General features: G+C 36.6%; 1 protein-coding gene across 1 annotated transcript in view; it reads right to left on the bottom strand.

Annotated features, from left to right (window-relative positions):
- The window catches only part of LOC150109672 (neurobeachin-like protein 1), a 1,254,229-nt gene that overhangs the window by 651,599 nt on the left and 584,614 nt on the right, over nt 1–18,016 (bottom strand). Inside the window, exon 27 of the mRNA XM_090413954.1 lies at nt 8,465–8,623. Within this exon, the coding sequence (XP_090270080.1) occupies nt 8,465–8,623 (159 nt within the window). The remainder of the gene's footprint in view (nt 1–8,464; nt 8,624–18,016) is intronic.

Below are 18,016 nucleotides of genomic sequence, written 5' to 3'. Positions count from 1 at the left end.
CGACCTTCATACTTGTACAATAAATTTATGTTTAATCAAATGTGTTATGTACTTAGTTTCTTTGTTCTTATTCCAAAAACATTATCAGACTATTAAGTAAAAATATAAGTAAACAATTTTTTAGTTTTCTTTCATTTTATTTTAATTTTTAATTTTTCTCACTAGTAAAGAATGAGTAGTACTGGCCCCTATTGTTTTACAAAAAGAGTGCTGATAATAATATTTATCTATATTCACATATGTATATATATACATACATATACACAGTTAAATCAACGCCAGGCTTGTACACAATATAAATATCTTCCTCACATAAGCTTAGTAGAAGCTTTGAGAAAGACAGCAGAAATATCACCAAAACAAACAGAAAAAAAAGTGCAGCACAGCAGTGAGAAAATTTATTCAGACTATTTATCAAAAATGAATGTCAGTACAAAATTTTAATTTTTATTAAAATTTCTTACTTCTTCACTGACTTGTAGAAGTAAGGAGATTCTTGTTCCATTGTATCAGACCTTGATTAGGCCACATATGGACTACTGTGCACAGATCTGATCACCTGGTTTTCAAAAGGATGAAGAAATGTTGAAAAGGGTCAAGAGAGAACTGACTAAGGTGGTGTCTGATCTCTGGAATGTTGAATATACGATAAGGTTGAGAAGATGCAATTTACAGTCTAGTGGATAGGAGGAAGAGGGGTGATAGAGACATACAAGTTGGTAAGGAATTGTTATAGGATCAATGATGAAGAAGTTTTTGATAAAATGGTGGAAGATCAGGAGAGAATAAGAAGTCATCCCTGGAAATTATACAGGTTACAGTATAAGGAGGGTCTGAACAAGAGAATGAGAAGTAGGTTTTCTGAATGCAGAGTTGTGAACAATTGGAATTATTCACAACTGGTTGGTGTCTGCAGAGAATTTGAATATGTTTAAAGCAAGGTATGATGAGCTGTCTGTATGACAAAGAGACCTCCCAGATGAGTCTTTGACTCCATGGGGTCTTAGGATAATAATAATAGATTTTTAATGTTATGATATCAATTTTAATACCATATGCATATAACTTCATAATTTTAGCAATTTTATCATACATGAAGTGTACAGACTTATGAGCAATCCGTGAAGTGATATGCAGACTTTGAATGCCTAAAGGTTTCCCACCCCTGGATTAGAAGAATGAAATACCTTTGTCCATTTCTGCATCCATAGGCATGCAAAAATTCAGTTTATGATAGAAATAAATCAAAAATTGTTGTTCGTAAATGCTATAACTCAAAATATGCAACAGTCTGGACTTACAGAGATAGCTGCAGTCATCAGAATACTTCACCACAGAGCACTTACCTCGGTTGAAGAGAAACAAAAGATAGAGCTAAATTTCTTAATGAAGCAAGAAAATTCTACAAAATACATTGTTTACACAATCTGCCAGAATGAAGTCTGGCGACATGCACTGTTATAATTGCCACCTTGGAGCTATTTCTACCAATACCACAATAGCCTCTGTGAACAGGAATCAACATAAAGGACACATTTAAATCAGTCTTAAATTAATAAGTGCTGGTGGAGATTTCTAAAGAAATCTAACAACCCTTTGAATGGTATTCAAGAGTCTACAAAATTAACTGCATGCGTTCAATAGTATTCTTTGTACCATTTTCTTAGAGCATCCAGTTCACCAATAGTTGGAGTAGATAATGTAATTCTTCTTTTGGTATTCCTTCATCTTCTCCAACTATTGGTGAACTAGATATTCTAAGAAAATGGTACAAAGAATACTATTCTTTACTCCTGCTCCACAACAGATCCTTGACATTCACTACAGAGCCTTAGTTTCCATCCCTTATATTGGCAAACTTTCTCTCAAAATTGCCAATCTCCTGAAATCTCATGACACAAGAGTGGCTTTCAAGCCCACTGTGACTTATATGAGTTCTGTTATGTTACCTAAGGAGCACAACCCTTTCAACAAACATCCTGAAGTTTACAATATTCCATGTTCTTGTGACCCTGCTTACGAGGGCACACATCTAGAAGTTTGAAAATTAGACAAAAAAGAACATATTAAAGACATAAACAACAATAGAGAAGGCAGCTCATACCTAGCTTTCCACTTCACTCGCACTCACCACAATACTGAATGGGACAAAAGCTTCGTTTTCAATACCTGCAACATCAAAGATGCTATGATGGTTATCCACTCACAAGACACACTCAGCAGAAACCAAGGAATGATTTTATGTGATATTTGGAAGTCAATTATTAGATCTTTCCACACAAACTTTAAATTTTCTGCCAACTATCATGCATACCTACTGAACAATGACTGACCCATGCCAGCATTCACGCTCGACATGTTTCTATTTTTTTTACTTTTGTGTAACAGTCCCTACATGTTTGATTTTAGTTATATACTAGTTTACAGCTTATTGTATTTTTCTTCCTAACCCAGAAAAAGCCACTAGCATATGTAGCAAAACTAGTTGGCTTAACTACCTATATTATCAAGACCTATTAAACCCAGTGTTGGGTATCATTTTTTGATAGAAAAATCTACATACTCATCATAAAATAATGTTTGTCTCAATTCAACATCTTCAAAGACCTGGAAAGTCATTCTCTTTAGATAGTACCTGTGAAGTGATGATAAGCTACTATTTTCTTACATGTATTATTATTATTATTATTTTTTTTTTTGTATCCTCAGCCATTCGTTTTTGTACATGACATGTATTCTCTTTGATTCATTTTACAATTGCATTATCTCATCCATGAAGATTCTTTATAGCATATAGATTCTAGCAATTACAATCCATTTTTAACTTTCTTCCCATTAAATAACAAATTATTATTTGGATATAAACACAGAATTAATGCGCTATAAGTTTTGCAACCTCTCATGTGAAATTGATATTTACAAAAAGTAATTAAGAATATTCATATGATCTACTTCCAAACTTCATCATCATCAAATTTTTGCCATGTACCCTCAAGGGGGTGTACAGGATAATGATGTAGTACAGGATACTACATCATTACTAACTTCTTATCTACAATTTTCCCCCAAATCAGTCTGTTACCTGTCAAGACTCAAACGTTATCAGATCTTATATTTCTGTCCTCTAAGGCACTTTCTACCATATCAATCCACCTACATCTTGGTCTTTCTGTCGGTTTTTTCCTGCCAACCTGGCAGAGAACGCTTGTTTTGCTAATCTTTCCTCGCTCATTCTGTTTAAGTGACCATACCACCTGAGATTAACTCTGCTAACACATTCCTGGATGCTGTCAATGTAAAGTTCTTTCCTAATATCCTCATTTTTAATATGATATTGCCATTGACACCATCTGTTCATTCCCCTAATATTTCTCAGGACTCTCATATCTGTGGTGTCTAGTCTTTGGTCAAGTGTTTTATTTCTAACCCAGCTCTCAGATTCCTAAGTTAAAATTGGTTTGAACACTGTCTTGTATACAGCTAATTTAGTGTTTTTACTAATTTCTCTCTTATTCCATATAAATTTATTCAATTGACTTCCTACCACACCAGCTTTGTTGATTCTGTTGTCTATTTCCATATTTAATTTACCATCTTCACTAAAAATCATGACTAAGTAGCTGAAATGTTTTACTTGTTCTATAGGTTCTCCATTCACAATGCAGTTGATATTTTCAATGCTCTTCTGCCTATTTTCATTGTCTTTGTCTTGTTATTGCTGATCTTCATACCATATCAATAACAACAGTTTTTCAATTTAGTCAGGAAGTCCTGCAGACTTCTAGCGGATTTATTTAGAAATATAACATTGTCCGCATAAAGCAAAGTGCTGAGATTAACATCTCCAAGTTTGATATCAGGTTTAATACTACTTTCCTTCATAATGTGATCCATATAGATAATGAATAACAGAGGGGATAACGTACATCCTTACCTGATATAGTACCCTAGCCTGACCTCTGTTAAAAAAAAAACTTATAATTAAAAAAATAAATAATAATAATAATAATGATAATAGATAAAATATATACAAAAATATAAATTAATAAAATAAAATAAATTTTATACATATCTGTATATTAATAGTCAAATAATAGTGAAAGAGAACAGGAAAAAAACAACTAAATAAATAAAAATAAAGTTTTATAGCAGAACTACATTAAACATCATGTTCTGGATGTTATATAGATTGCAGATGGGTCCTCCAGATTCTTGGAATTATTATTCCATAATTTTTGGTATATTCAGATGATGTTTCAGCATCTCACAAGCTTCTTTGAACTTTCTTTTAAGCCAGGTTTTGATGCAGTTTCATAACTTTTTTGTATGGATTTATCTTTGACTGAACAAAAGTCCAACAAGTAGAGTGAAATAAAAATCAACCACTCTTCCAAAATTTATACATTAATCGATTTTTTCATTTGTACATATATCATAATCTCATATAGAACATGATATCAACTAAATTTACTAGGATGACAATGATAATCGTCATTCTATTAAATGTAGTTGTGGTCACGACCTCTCATGGGGTTGCAAGGGGGAACAACTATGAGAGGGTCCATTGTGTGTGTGTGTTGTTATTAGTACTACCAAAAGATAAGTCATTTTTTCATGTTTTAGCTAATAATATTGGGTTAAATCATTGTAGTTTTTTTTTATACGAGTGTGTGATTGACTGAGTTATTTAGTTTGTAAGTAAGCACTGTATTTTTTTTTTAAGTACAATATTGTCAGTATAATGGCAATGCATGATAGAAACAAGAATGGCAAAGATGTCATTATTTAGTGATTTGAATTTATGTGATTTTGTACAGTGTAGTGTGTGTGAGAGAGATGTTTATGTCACAAAAATTAAAGGATTTATGGACGGAGAGAGTGAAACTAGTAAATGAGTGTATTAAGTGTTTTGACAGCACGTGCCAGTTAGGTAGCAAGAATGAAACAAATGTTAGTAGAGTAGACAGTTTCGATGGTAAAATGGCAAATATGTATGTCGGAATTAATACTGAATGAGTGGTGGTGGAAATAGAGGAGAATGAAATAGACCTAAATAAGGAAATAGCATGCTATCCTTCACAGGACAAAAAGTGAAATTGAAAAAAGTGAAAAGTTGCAGAAGAAGCAAGAAACTAGCAGGGATGTAAAGAGAAGAGAAAGATGCAGGTGGTCTGAGGTAAAAATAGAGATCATGTGAACAAATGAGGAAAACAAGGTAAGGAGAAGTTATGAATGGAGACACTGTGATCAGAGGAGTACTTAATGAAAGCATAACAAAATCATGTTGCCCTGGTGAAAAAATTAATGATATTAGTCATAACATCCAGATGCAAAAAGGTAAGCTGAAAGAATTAATTACCTTGGTTAGCACTAATGATCTGAGAGGTGAGAAGTAGTCTATGAGGGAGGATGTGAAGCAGTTTTTGGACGAAGCAAAACTGAAGAACCAGAAGGTGAGGATTTAAGTCTCCTCCTACACTATGATAAAGGTGAAAATTGAGGAGAAGGGGTGATGATAGCAAAAATATTGATGATGTAGAGGAATGATGTAAAGTTTATGGACTCATGGCCTGAGTTTGATGTCAAGAAGGATTTGTATAATGCTGATAGGCTGCAGCTAAATGGTTTTAGTGTTAGGCATCTAGAGAGAGAGAGAGAGAGAAGTGCAAATTCAGGAAAACTTAAGCAATTGAGGATGCAGTTGAATGTGTAAAGGCACCCATGATGCGAGTGAGTGTGAAAATGACGAACAAGTGCAGAACCTGATCTCGCAAGGATAAATATTGAATACAGTAGTCAATTCAGGAAGTAAAGGTGGGTTTTGGGTGGGAACTAAAGGGATGCTGCAGTTTCTATATACTAATGCCAGAAGTAACAGGGACAAGAAGGAGGAGTTTTTGGCATTAGTTAGTGCAACCTTGCCAAAAGTTATAGGAATTAGTGCGACTTGGTTAACAGCAGATAATGTAGTTACAGGGATTGAATGCAAATGGTTTAGTATTTTCAGGAAAGATAGAGAAGATAGGATGGGATAGGAGTACTGTTGATGATAGCAGATGAATTACAGCCAAAAAGAATAGTAGACTAGCGGAGGATGGCTGTTCATTTGAAACAATCTGATGTGAGATTAAGGCCAGTAAGTAAGACAAAATATACAGTTGGTTGTTGCTATAGACCAGAGAGTTCTACAGATGATCTGGAAGACATGCATCACCAAATTAGTATGAGTATAGGTTGAGCGATTATTATGGGGGGGACTTCAACTATGGAGATATAGACCGGAAGGAAGAAAGATCACATGGCAGGAAGGAAATAGAATTTATACACCTACTAAGAGATAATTACATAAGGCAACATGTGATAGAGGAGACTAGGGGTGGGAGAGTATTGAACCTGGTCATAGGATCAAAAGAGCTATCTGTAATCAAGTTGGCCACTTTGCCTTCAATCTTGATTTGGGAGATAGTAAAAATGAGGAATATATTCTGTCAATAAGGGGTATATGTGGAAGTACAAGGCAGGTGATTAAGGTGATTATAGGAGGAAGCTTAATCTGTGCCATGGTATAAAACCCTGCAAGGGAAGAATGTTAATAGTGCATGGGAGATAGTTAAGAGGCATCTAGAAGAATCAATATTAAATAAATTGTATACCTAAGATAAGGAAGGTTAATCAGGTAGAAGTTAGATGGATGAGCAATATCTTAAGTATAAACTGTAGAAAAAGAAAATGCTGTGAAGGGTATATAAGGAGAAAGGTGACCAGTATGGTAAGGAAGAAAAAATCAGATTACAAGACGAAACTAGCAGAGCAGGTCAAAGGAAATCCCAAAGTGTTCTTTTGCTATGTAGCAAGTAAGATGAAGAATGACTATGGAAAAATAACTTTAACGAATGCTGAGGGTCACAAGCAGATAAAACAGTAGAGTTACTGAGTGACCACTTTGGCAAGTTATATCATACAAGTGAGGTTAATGCTGTGACATGTGTAACAGAGATTTATGTGGGAGCAGAGGTGGATGAATTGGGGGTTCTTGGGATATTGCAGAATCTCTATGTGAATACAGCTGTGAGATTAAATAGGATATCAGTTTGCATTTTGTGGGAATGTGCAAGGGAACTGGCAATGCCTCTGACTAGGCTCTTTAATTTAAGTCTCAGCTCTGGTCGAGTTCCAAGGGAGTGGAAAGAGGGCAAAATAATTCCTTTGCATAAGGGAGGCTCTATGAGCTGAGTTGGATAAAGGAAATGGCAGAATGTTATGCAAATTATGTTATGCAAATTAGAACTAATGGGGATGGATATGACATTGGTTATATCGATAAGAGGGTGGCTGCTGGACAGATATCTAAAAGTAGTATATGGAGGGGAAGAATCGAGGGGAAAACAGATGATAACTGGTGTGGCACAAGATTCAGTGTTGGGACCACTGCTGTTTAAGTTATACATAAATTATATTATATAGGAAGTAACCTGAAAGGATATATTCAGTTGTTTGCTGATGAAGCAAAATTAGGTAGAGTAATAGTTAATCAAAGCAATGTAGGATGATTTAAATAGGCTGCCAGTATGAACAAAAATAATGAGTATCAGTTAAATGTGGAGAAATGTAAAGTTATGTATTTTAGATAAATAGATTACAGGCTCTGTACCACATTGATGGAACTATATTCCAGGAAATAGATGAATCCTGGGATCTGGGGATAGTAATAGATAGAGAGCTGAATTTTAGAAGGCATTGCTAAAGTAGCAAGGGTGGTTCACAGAATTACTTGATTGCTGAAGAATACACTAATAAGGGAATAAGGGAGTTATCATCCATTGATACAATCACAACTGGATTACTGTGGTCAGGTATGGTCACTTGGGTTTCTTAGGGATGAAGAGGTGGTGGAGAGGATTTAGAGGTGAGCAATCAAGATGGTGAATGGTCTGTGGAATGTACCCTATAAGGATAGAATGAGGGTGTGTAGGTTGCAGAAGATAGCTTATAGGCAAAAAAAAGAGGGGATATGATAGAAAAATTTAAGTCACTTAAAGAGGTTCATAGGATTGATGCAGGGGAAATGTTTCAGCAATTGGCTGGGCTGAAGGTGCAGAACAAGCAGTTATCCCTAGAAGTTGAGTAAAATTGCAGTTAGTTGGGAAGAGAGGACTATATTTTTGGCTTGGGGAGTTGTCAATGAATGGAATGGGTTGTTAGAGTCAGTTATTAGCACTGTTTCTGTTAATGGGTTCAAGGAGAGGTATAACATTGTGAGGATAATTAGGATCTCCTGCAATGAGTCTTGAGACTCCATGAAGGTGGAATCCTTTACACAGGAAAGAAAAGTAAAGCATATCATTAAACTAATACTACTATTTTTATGTAAACGATTTTATTTCAAAACACGGTCTGTTATAAAGTTAAGTCAGAAACAGTATTAGAATTCAGAACAGTAAAATATTAAAATTCACTTGCTCACCTTTAAAACTTTCACTTTTAATCTTTCTGTAAAATCAGAATTCAAAAGAAGAGGATAAAGGAGTTCAGAACAGCCTGGTTCATAGAGTAGGAGAAATAGCTGATCTTTTACTGTGTTGCTTTCAATGGTTGTTAACATCATATCTAGTACTTCTACCACCTATAATAAATGATTACAATAAACAATAAACAACATGGATCTGATCTGAAAGATCATATATAATATTTAGATAAATATATGATGGACGCCAGAATATGTTCCATTTTTAAATATTTTCACTGCAGCACTGCGATCGCAGTGGTGTGCATGCATGCTGAGTTTGTTGATTCCTTGGCAAGGCGTTGGTGCCATTTTCAGACATTCTCGTAGTGCGTACGCTTCTTAGTGTGTGTTTATAATGTCTAAGAAAATCGAATAGGCTGCCGCATGTAAAATTAGGCCCAGTTATCCATTTCTTGAATACAAGGTACATTATAGCAGCTAAAATTCATCAGCAAATTATTGAGGTTTATGGAGACCATGCAATGAGCGATTCAATGGTACGAAGATGGGCAAGACTTTTTAATGAAGGAAGGACAGGTGTGCACAATGATGAACGGAGAGGGCGACCATCTTTAGTGACTGCCGATTTGGTGCGTCAGTTGAAGAGAAAATTCAACAGAATAGGGGATTCACTAGGTCGTCACTCTTGCTGCAATTTCCAGAGGCTTCACGTTCATGTCTTCATGAAATTGTGTCAGAGAAACTGAATTATTGGAAACTGTGTGCACACTGGATGCCAAAGTTGCTTACAGAACAACACAAAGTGAATCAGCTGGGCAGTGCATTGGAATTCTTGACACGCTACCATGAGGAAGGCGATGCTTTCCTGAGCAGACTTGTCACCGGGGACGAGACTTGGGTGTTGCATACAACCTCTGAATCCAAACAACAGTCCATGGAGTGGAGGCACATCTCCTCACCAGTCAAGACGAAATTGAAGACAACGATTTCCACTCGGAAAATCATGTGCACTGTGTTTTGGAACAGACGAGGAATTTTGCTGTAGGCTTCTTGGGTCAAGGCTCCGCAATCAACACGAGTATGTACTGCCAAACCCTTAAGAAACTGCATTGTGCGATCCAGAATAAATGACATGGCATGAATCAAAACAACAACCAGGGGCATTGTTTTGATTCATGATAACACCTGCCCACACACACAGCTGGTGTAACACAACAACTTCTTGCCATCTTCGGCTGGGAACAATTCCACCCCCCCCCCATATAGTCCTGACCTTGCACCGTGACTTTCACCTGTTCAAACATCCGAAATCTTTCCTTGGTGGCCGGCGGTTTCAAGACGATGACAAGGTCAAAGAAGCAGTCAATATGTGGTTAGCATCACAGGCAGCAACCTTCTATGATGAAGGTACACAACTCTTGGTGTCCCATTATGATAAGTGCCTGAACAATGGCAGAAATTATGTAGAAAATTAGTGAAAGATGTCTACTTTAATTTCCAATAAAGTTTTTTGTAAGTATATTTTTGTTTCTCTGACAGCCCATCGGAACTTACTTTCTGGACGTCCCTCGTATATATAGCATCAACTATATTTAACACATAATATGCATACAAATAAACAATACTTGTACTTTCTTAGAGATAGATGTGTCTTGAAGACACATCTATCTCTAAAAATAACCAACTTATATATTGCCAGAGCACTGTCTAGTTAATCTTTAGCTTTCACATTTTGCAATCCTGTGTATGTGGCTATGAACATTAACATCAGCCCTCCATGGAGTTAGACCCATGATGGGAAGTAGATACACCACATGCAAAGCTCATCAAACTGACCCCCATGCTGACAATAGCAGAGAATATTGCTGTTATCAACCTACTTATAATAAAATTACTTTAATCCTTTATCCAAGTGTGAGCAAACAAAGTTTGCACCTGAAAGTATCTTCAGGACTGGGGTAAGGTGATACAACACCAGGACAACTCGTTGCAAAGGTGGAGCAAGCTACCAACACTCCTATCTCAGTATCTCCTACCAAGTGAAAAATAAACTTTCAACATCTTTCTCTAAATTCAGGGTAATTTATTAAAAAAGGGTGGCACACCATTTGGCAATTCCTATAGGTAGAGATGACCTGCTAATGCTTCTGCCTGGTATCTCCACTTGGGCCTGGCTCCCACTGAAGAGACCTCAATAAAGGTGGAAACTAGTCTGGGTAGTGGCCCTTCCCTTAATGCATAACATTAGACATATCCACAAGGAGATGTGTTTTGCATTATAGGAGATACTGAGATAGGAGTGATGTTAGCTTGCTCCACCTTTGCAACGAGTTCCCTGGTGTTGTACCACCTTACCCTAGTCCTGAAGATACTTTCAGGCGCAAACTTTGTTTGCTCACACTTGGATAAAGGATTAAACTAATTTTATTATACTCTAACCAAGTGAAAAATAACCTTTCAATATCAACCTACTTGTGTATCTTAGTTCTCACCCTTCCCAACACCAGTTATAACAGAATGGTCTGTTAATTTACAGCTTTGGTCTTATCACCACTATAATGATGTGGAACAATTTTGCTTCCCTTCCTTACTTCTACCCTTTTGGAACTTGTCCTATTGCAAAACTATTGTTAAAGGGTATAACAACAAGGCTGATGCTAATTACCTGGAACATTTCCTAAAGACACAGTGATATGTAATCAAGTATTATTGCATTACTATTGCTAACTCACAAGTAAGCCATCTTTTCTCATTCCCTCTACACCTGAGTTTCTCATGATTTCACGTTGATATCAATGAAATACCCTGATTAATTGCTCACTGAATACCTTGTCAATATCTTCTGCAGAAGCTACCAATCTACCATCAAAATTAAATTTAAGAGAATAAATGCAACACAAAGAAATAATTAAACAATGGATTTAATTGCTCCAATATTTCATCTCTGTCAAAGAGACATCCTCGTTAAAACTGAAATAACACATACACATGAAAGGGTTGTTGGAAGAAGTGAGAGTGAAGAGTGAGAAAGTGAATATCGTCAGTATTTTACCTCGCTATGATAAAAATGAATCAAGAAGAAGGCTGTGATGGCAAATGATTCGATGCTTGCTGTATAGAAGGAATGGATGCGAGTTTTTGGATGTGTGCAGTGAGTTTGAGGGAAGATTGGATTTGTATAAGAGGGATGGCCTACATCTAAGTGCATTTGGTATCAGGAATCTAGAAAAACTAATAACTGGTATGAGACCTAACACAGAGAGTCAGGGAAACTAAATTATAAAGGAAGGAATGGTGCGAATGTGAGTGTAAGAGCGACAATGGTATATAACTGTGTTAATGACAGGAACGGGCTTTATCATGGAAATGTTGAAGAGGGGAGAACGATTTCGGGTTTGTGTTTGTCCAGTTCGGACCCATCAAATGTGTGCAAAGATGTCTACAAGTGTAAGACATTACAGAAGAATAGAGATGGGTAAGTTGTCCAATTGTCAGGCAGACTGCAGACAAGACAATACAAAAGAACAAAGAGGTAGATTATTATGTCTGTACACGAATGCTAGGAGTATCAGAAACAAAGGGATAGAGTTTGATGCCTTAGTCAATATGTTCCGACCTCAGATTGTAGGTATTAGTGAGACCTGGCTATCAGAATCAGACCTACTAACTGGTATTGAGTGTTAAGGGTATAGTATTTTTAGGAAGGATAGAAAAGATAGGAGAGGAGGGGATGTGGTGTTAACGATATCGGATGACTTGAATCCAGTTAGAGTTGAGACTTATGATTGTACTACTACTACTACTAACAATATTTCATGTAGCACTGAGTATGAAGTCATCTGGTGTGAGGTGGAATCTAACAAGATCAATTAGATAGTAGGGTGTTGTTACAGAACTGGTGGATCAGTTGCTAGTGATGAAGAAATGCATCACCAAATAGAAAAGATGAGCATGAAAAGAGTAATCATAATGGGAGACTATAATTATCCAAATATTGATTGGGTAGCAGTAGAATCTCATGAGAAGAATGAAAATACATTTATTGAACTTTTATGGGACAAATTCCTCAAGCAGCATGTGACAGAAGGAACTTGAGGGTAAAGAGAGTTAGATTTGATTATAGTGTCAGAAGGTGTTTCAGTTAAAGACGTAACTATTTTGCCTTTGGTTGGTGACAGTGATCATGTGATACTCACTTGGGAAGTGACTAAGTTTATTAATGTTCCATTCAGAAAAGGTTACAAGCTGAACTAAAGCAGGAAATTATGACCAACCGAGGAGTATACCGAGTTCAGTGGATTGGGATCGGTTGCTGGATGGAAAGAATATCGACAGTGCACGGGAAGCATTTAAACAATACTTAAATGATGCGATATCAGAATGTGTCCTGAGAGTTCAAAGAATAAATAGAGTAGGAGTCAAATTTAATCTTTATTAAATTGATTTTATTAAGTATCTTGCTTAAATTTATTAAGCAAGAGATTCGTAAGAAAAGCATGATGTGGAAGCATATCGTTTGCATAAGGAAGACGCGTCCATTATGAACATTATAAGCAGCAGGCTAGAATAGTCACAACTGTTGTATAGAAAGCAAAGTCTGAGTATGAAAAGAAACTGGCTCTGCGTGCTAAAGACAACCCACAAGATTCTATCGATATGCTGCAAGTATAAGAAAGAATGAATATGAAAGAATAACTCTTATAAATACAGATGGCGTGAGGGTTACAGATGCAGAAGTGGTCAGTTAATTTATTTATTTATTCATATGGAGTTTCCTCCATTTTTCTCCCCCGTCCCTATTGGGACGAGTTGAGGCCCCTCATGGAGGTTAAGTATTTATGGTTGTAGATCCGTGTGTGTTCATGGGGCCGGTTTGCCTGCTTGCAGGATGAAAAATGCCAGATAAACTGGCAGGAAAAACCCTACTGCATGCACCCAAGACCGGCTAACTTGGCTATGGCTGAGGAAGATCCTCAAATTCTTCACATCTTCGATGGGAATCGAACCTGGGACATTACTTCCCTAGTCATATGGTTGCGAAGCGCACAGCTCTAGGCTAAGTGTACGGACGGTCAGTTAATGAGTGCTCATTTTGTTAAAAGCTATCAACCTGGTGAACACAGCATTGCGCTCACTGTTACTTCTTCACTAGATGAAGAAATGCAGGTGTGTGAGGCTGAGGTATTAGAGTTGTTGCACAAATTGAAGAAGAATTCAGCAATAGGGACTGATGGAATATCAGAACGTGTGCTAAAAGAGTGTTCAGCACACGTTCTGAACACTCTTTTAGCACACGTTCTGATATTCCATCAGAACGTGTGCTAAAAGAGTGTTCAGCTGAACTGGCCATTCCTTCAACCAGGCTGTTTAATATGTCTCAGAACAGGGGACATGCTGCAGGAATGGAAGGAATGTATGGTAATTCCATTGCACAAGGGTGGTGCAAAGACCGGTACATCCAACTGTCCACCAATTAGTATCTCAGGAGTGGTGGTGAAGATTTTAAAAAAATTGGTCAGGGCTAACATTCAGAAATGGGTTGACAGTGAATCTCTACTTTGCAATGAACAACATGGGTTTACTAAGGGAAGGTCATGTTTTAGCAACTTGCTCACATTCTATAACAATGTTACCATTGAACTAGACAATGGGTAATGGATACACCATGATATTTTTCGATTTTGCTAAGACTTTTGACAGAATACAGCATTGTAGACTGTTGCATATATTGGAGAAAATGGGTTTGGGTTATACAATATTAGCATAGATAAGAGGATGGCTGACTGATAGATATTAAAAAGTGGTATATGGGGAATCTGAGTCTACAAGGTTTAAGGTATCAAGTGGTGTACCACAAGGATCAGTGATTGGTCCACTGTTATTCAATCTATACATTAATGATATTGGGAAGGATTTGACAAGTGACATACCGCTATTTGCTGATGATGAAAGGGTAATCAGGAATGCTGCTGATATGCAGAACTTGCAGAATGATTTGAACAGACTGGAATTATGGGCATGGGAAAATGGGTGTCGGTTCAATGTGAGTAAATGTAAAGTCATTCACTTTGGCATGATTAGATATCCAATGTCATATTATACTAGTGGGATTAGGCTAGAAGAAACTGACAAGGCTAGGGATCTTGGAGTGTTAATAGATAGGAAGTTGAAGTTCATGGGCCATGTAGCAAAGATTGCAAATATAACTCATAAGATACTTGCAATGCTGAAATGTTCATTTACATCTAAAGATAAGGATGTTATTTTGCCTCTTTACAAGGCCTTGATAAGCCTTACTTGGATTATTGTATGCAGGTTTGGTCTCCTGGTTTCCATTGTGATTCTGATATATTGGAGAGAGTACAAAGGAAGTTAAAAACGATATCAGAATTGTAGAATAAATGATTACGAAGACAGATTGAGAATTTGTAGAGTGCAGACACTAGCAAACAGGAGAAAGAGGGTGATATGATTGAGACTTACAACTTCTGAAAGGGTCATACAGGATTTTATCCGATGAAATTTTTCTCTACCTCACACCATATGCTTTCAAAATCATTAGTGTCACTGCTTTCCAAAGCCTCTACTCTTAGAGGACACAAGTCGTCACTTATTATAAGCAGTACTTCATCACGACAATTTCCCTTCCTATCCTGCCAAAAAATGCTATATCCTCTTACTTCTATTCCTGTTATTATATCCTCTTCTGTCAACCATGTCTCAGTGATCCCAATAATCTTTGGCCAGGCTGATGCTATCAGTGCCACCAATTCCTCTCCTTTATTCCGGATACTCCTGGCATTAGTATAAAGCATAAAAATGCCACTGTTTCTATATCCAGCATCATCCCCTCTAGACTCCACTGGACTTAGTGTTACCTAATGTCATCCCCCTTCTCCTAAGTACCCGTTCCCACAAGAGGCCATCCCTGCTACCATCCACCTTGGGCATTCTAGTTTCCCTGCATTCAAATGCAAGTGGTCTCTCGCATACAATTCCTCTCTGTCCTCAAACGCCCTCCAAGCATCCACATATTCAAATCCTCTCTTCTGACACATTCTAGCTATTATGTTATTCGATATTACTGCTCTTCTGCTCAGTTCGTCACTATCATACCTAGGCAACACGCATACTATCTTTCCTCTCTGCGTTTTCTTTCATACAACCTAACATGCATATCTTCTCCTGATGGAAGTGTATTCAAATATCAGATATTGGATGCACTTTAATCAGCAGAAGTGTATCCAAATAGTATGGTTTTAAGAGTCATAACTAAAAATCAGCAATTTTTAAGTTTCTCATTCTTCTGAATCAAGGTGTAATATGCAAACAGATTATTTCTGGTGGAATTATCCATATTAAGATATTTTATAAAAGAAGTAAGTAATAATATATCTTAGCCTAGATGGAAAAATTTTTATGTTATATTATTACTCTGTTTCTCATGATATTACACAAATTTGTTTATTTAGGTAAATTTTGGTTGCAATTACTTTGTTTAATGTGTGTGCATCCACACGCACACACAGCTAACTGTGCAATTACAGATGATTATTAAGATTATTATTATTATTACTGTTATTATTAAAACCAAACTTCCTTCAAATTAGTTACTGCTTTCATCATATTGACTTAAACATATTTCTAAATGGACCACACTCTGGCATGCCATGTCTCATTTCACAAAGGCACGGGTATCACTCTTGTGGTGAAAAGAAATAAGTAGTATGTAATTTGGACATTGGAGGGGGACAATCTAGATGCAGGAATGGATGCAGATGCAAGTAGCATCTGCATCCATTCCTGGATGATGTCTAATACATGCTTCTAAATGGACTAAATAGTCTAATGTTGAACGATGTCTATGAAAGCCACAATATGTGTTGGAGAGAAGATCAGTGCTTTCTAAATGCCAGAGGAGCCTGTCATTAACCCTATTTTCTCCAATATCTCACATGAATAGCTGGTCAAAGCAATAGGTTAGTAATTATTTTCTTGTGTTGGATCCTTTTTATGGTTTCAGAATGGCAATGATCTGACTTATGCCAAGAATCCAGAAATTCTTCCTCTGAAAGTATTCTGATGTTTTATCTCATAATGAATGACATCGGAACGTACTGAACTGACACGAGAGAGAGAGAGAGAGAGGTAGAAGAGCTCTTTTGAGATCCTTTTTAATGAATAGATTATTGTATGGCTCCAGCCTGTTAGTAGAAAAGATTAGCCATTGTTTCTCTTTCAATATTAAAAATTCACGAGGATGTGAAGCTTTTCTGAAATTCTAACAAAATTTTATCCCAAAGTGTACACAATAGCTTTGGGATCAGTAACATACTCACATCATCATCATCATTTATTTATGTATATGAATGCAATATTCATACATGAATATTGCATTCATATAACAAAACTCATGGAGATAAAGTCTACTGTATGAAAGTGAGCCAAGTTGCACCGTTTTGTGCCAAATGGTAAATGTCAGATGGTTCATGTGCCCTATTTTTAAAAAGATGTTTATGTATTATAAAAGCTATTTTCGTGGTCTTGATCTTCCTCTGTGTCTATCAGTTGGCCTGTAGAGCAAAAGAGTACTGAATGTAGTTGAAGGTGGATGTCAAAGTTGGTGTCCCAGCCATCTGACTTAACTTTTTTGAATTGTTTCTAATAGAGGTTTTTACTGGCCATATGTGAGGAATATATTCTTTCCATGTATATCCGAGTATTGTTCGAAGGCATGCTGAACCAAAGCTATTGATATTGAAGGCTTGTTAGATAGTGACGTTCTGGGCACCATAGGTAAATATGGCTTGAGTGGTAGTTTTATACAGATGAGATTTGATTTCTAGGTATTAGTTGGAGAGCTATGCACTTTCTTTTCACTATGTCTGCTAGAGTACTGATGTAGGAACCAAGGTACTGAAAATCATTTACTTCTTCAAGAATGTGGGTATTTAGCCTAATATTCGAAGCTAAGTTACTGTATTTAGTTATATTTCATTTTATTTAATTATATTCAGTACTTAAATGTTCTGATGTTTGTACTTTTTTTTTTTTTCCCTCTTATTTATTAATCGAATAATTATTAAAGATTACGCTACTCGGCAGTAAGGAATGATGGTGGATTCAGCAGCAGTCGCAAGTGGCGTAACGCCAAGTCCTCCGCCATTTAAGAACTCAATTATTAGCAATATCATAAGGGACTTTGTGGCATGCAGTGCTTGCGGTATGTATGCGTCTCGTGAATTACATATGTGGCTTGTTAAAAAGAGTGGAGAGCGTATGTGCGCAAAATGCAGGCAGTTGGAGGAAATAAGTACATTAGATATATCGATATCCGACTTTGTTGCTCCAGGAACGGGGAATGAATGTAGAAAGACAAGTAGTATGATAGCAGAGAATGAGAAAATAATAGTTGATAGTGTGGAAGATGTGAGTGACTGTGGAAGTTTAGGAGATGGTTTTGTTTGGGAGAGTGAATTTAGATTAAGAGTGACTGACCTGCAGAGGGAGATAGATGAGTTGAAAGAGGAGGTGGAATGTCTTGTGAAT

Source organism: Typopeltis vanoorti, chromosome 2 (genome assembly GCF_054136105.1).
Source record: "Typopeltis vanoorti isolate ZY-2024b chromosome 2, IOZ_Tvanoo_1.0, whole genome shotgun sequence".
In the NCBI taxonomy this organism is placed as follows: domain Eukaryota; kingdom Metazoa; phylum Arthropoda; class Arachnida; order Uropygi; family Thelyphonidae; genus Typopeltis; species Typopeltis vanoorti.
This window is presented reverse-complemented; position numbering and strand designations above follow the sequence as displayed.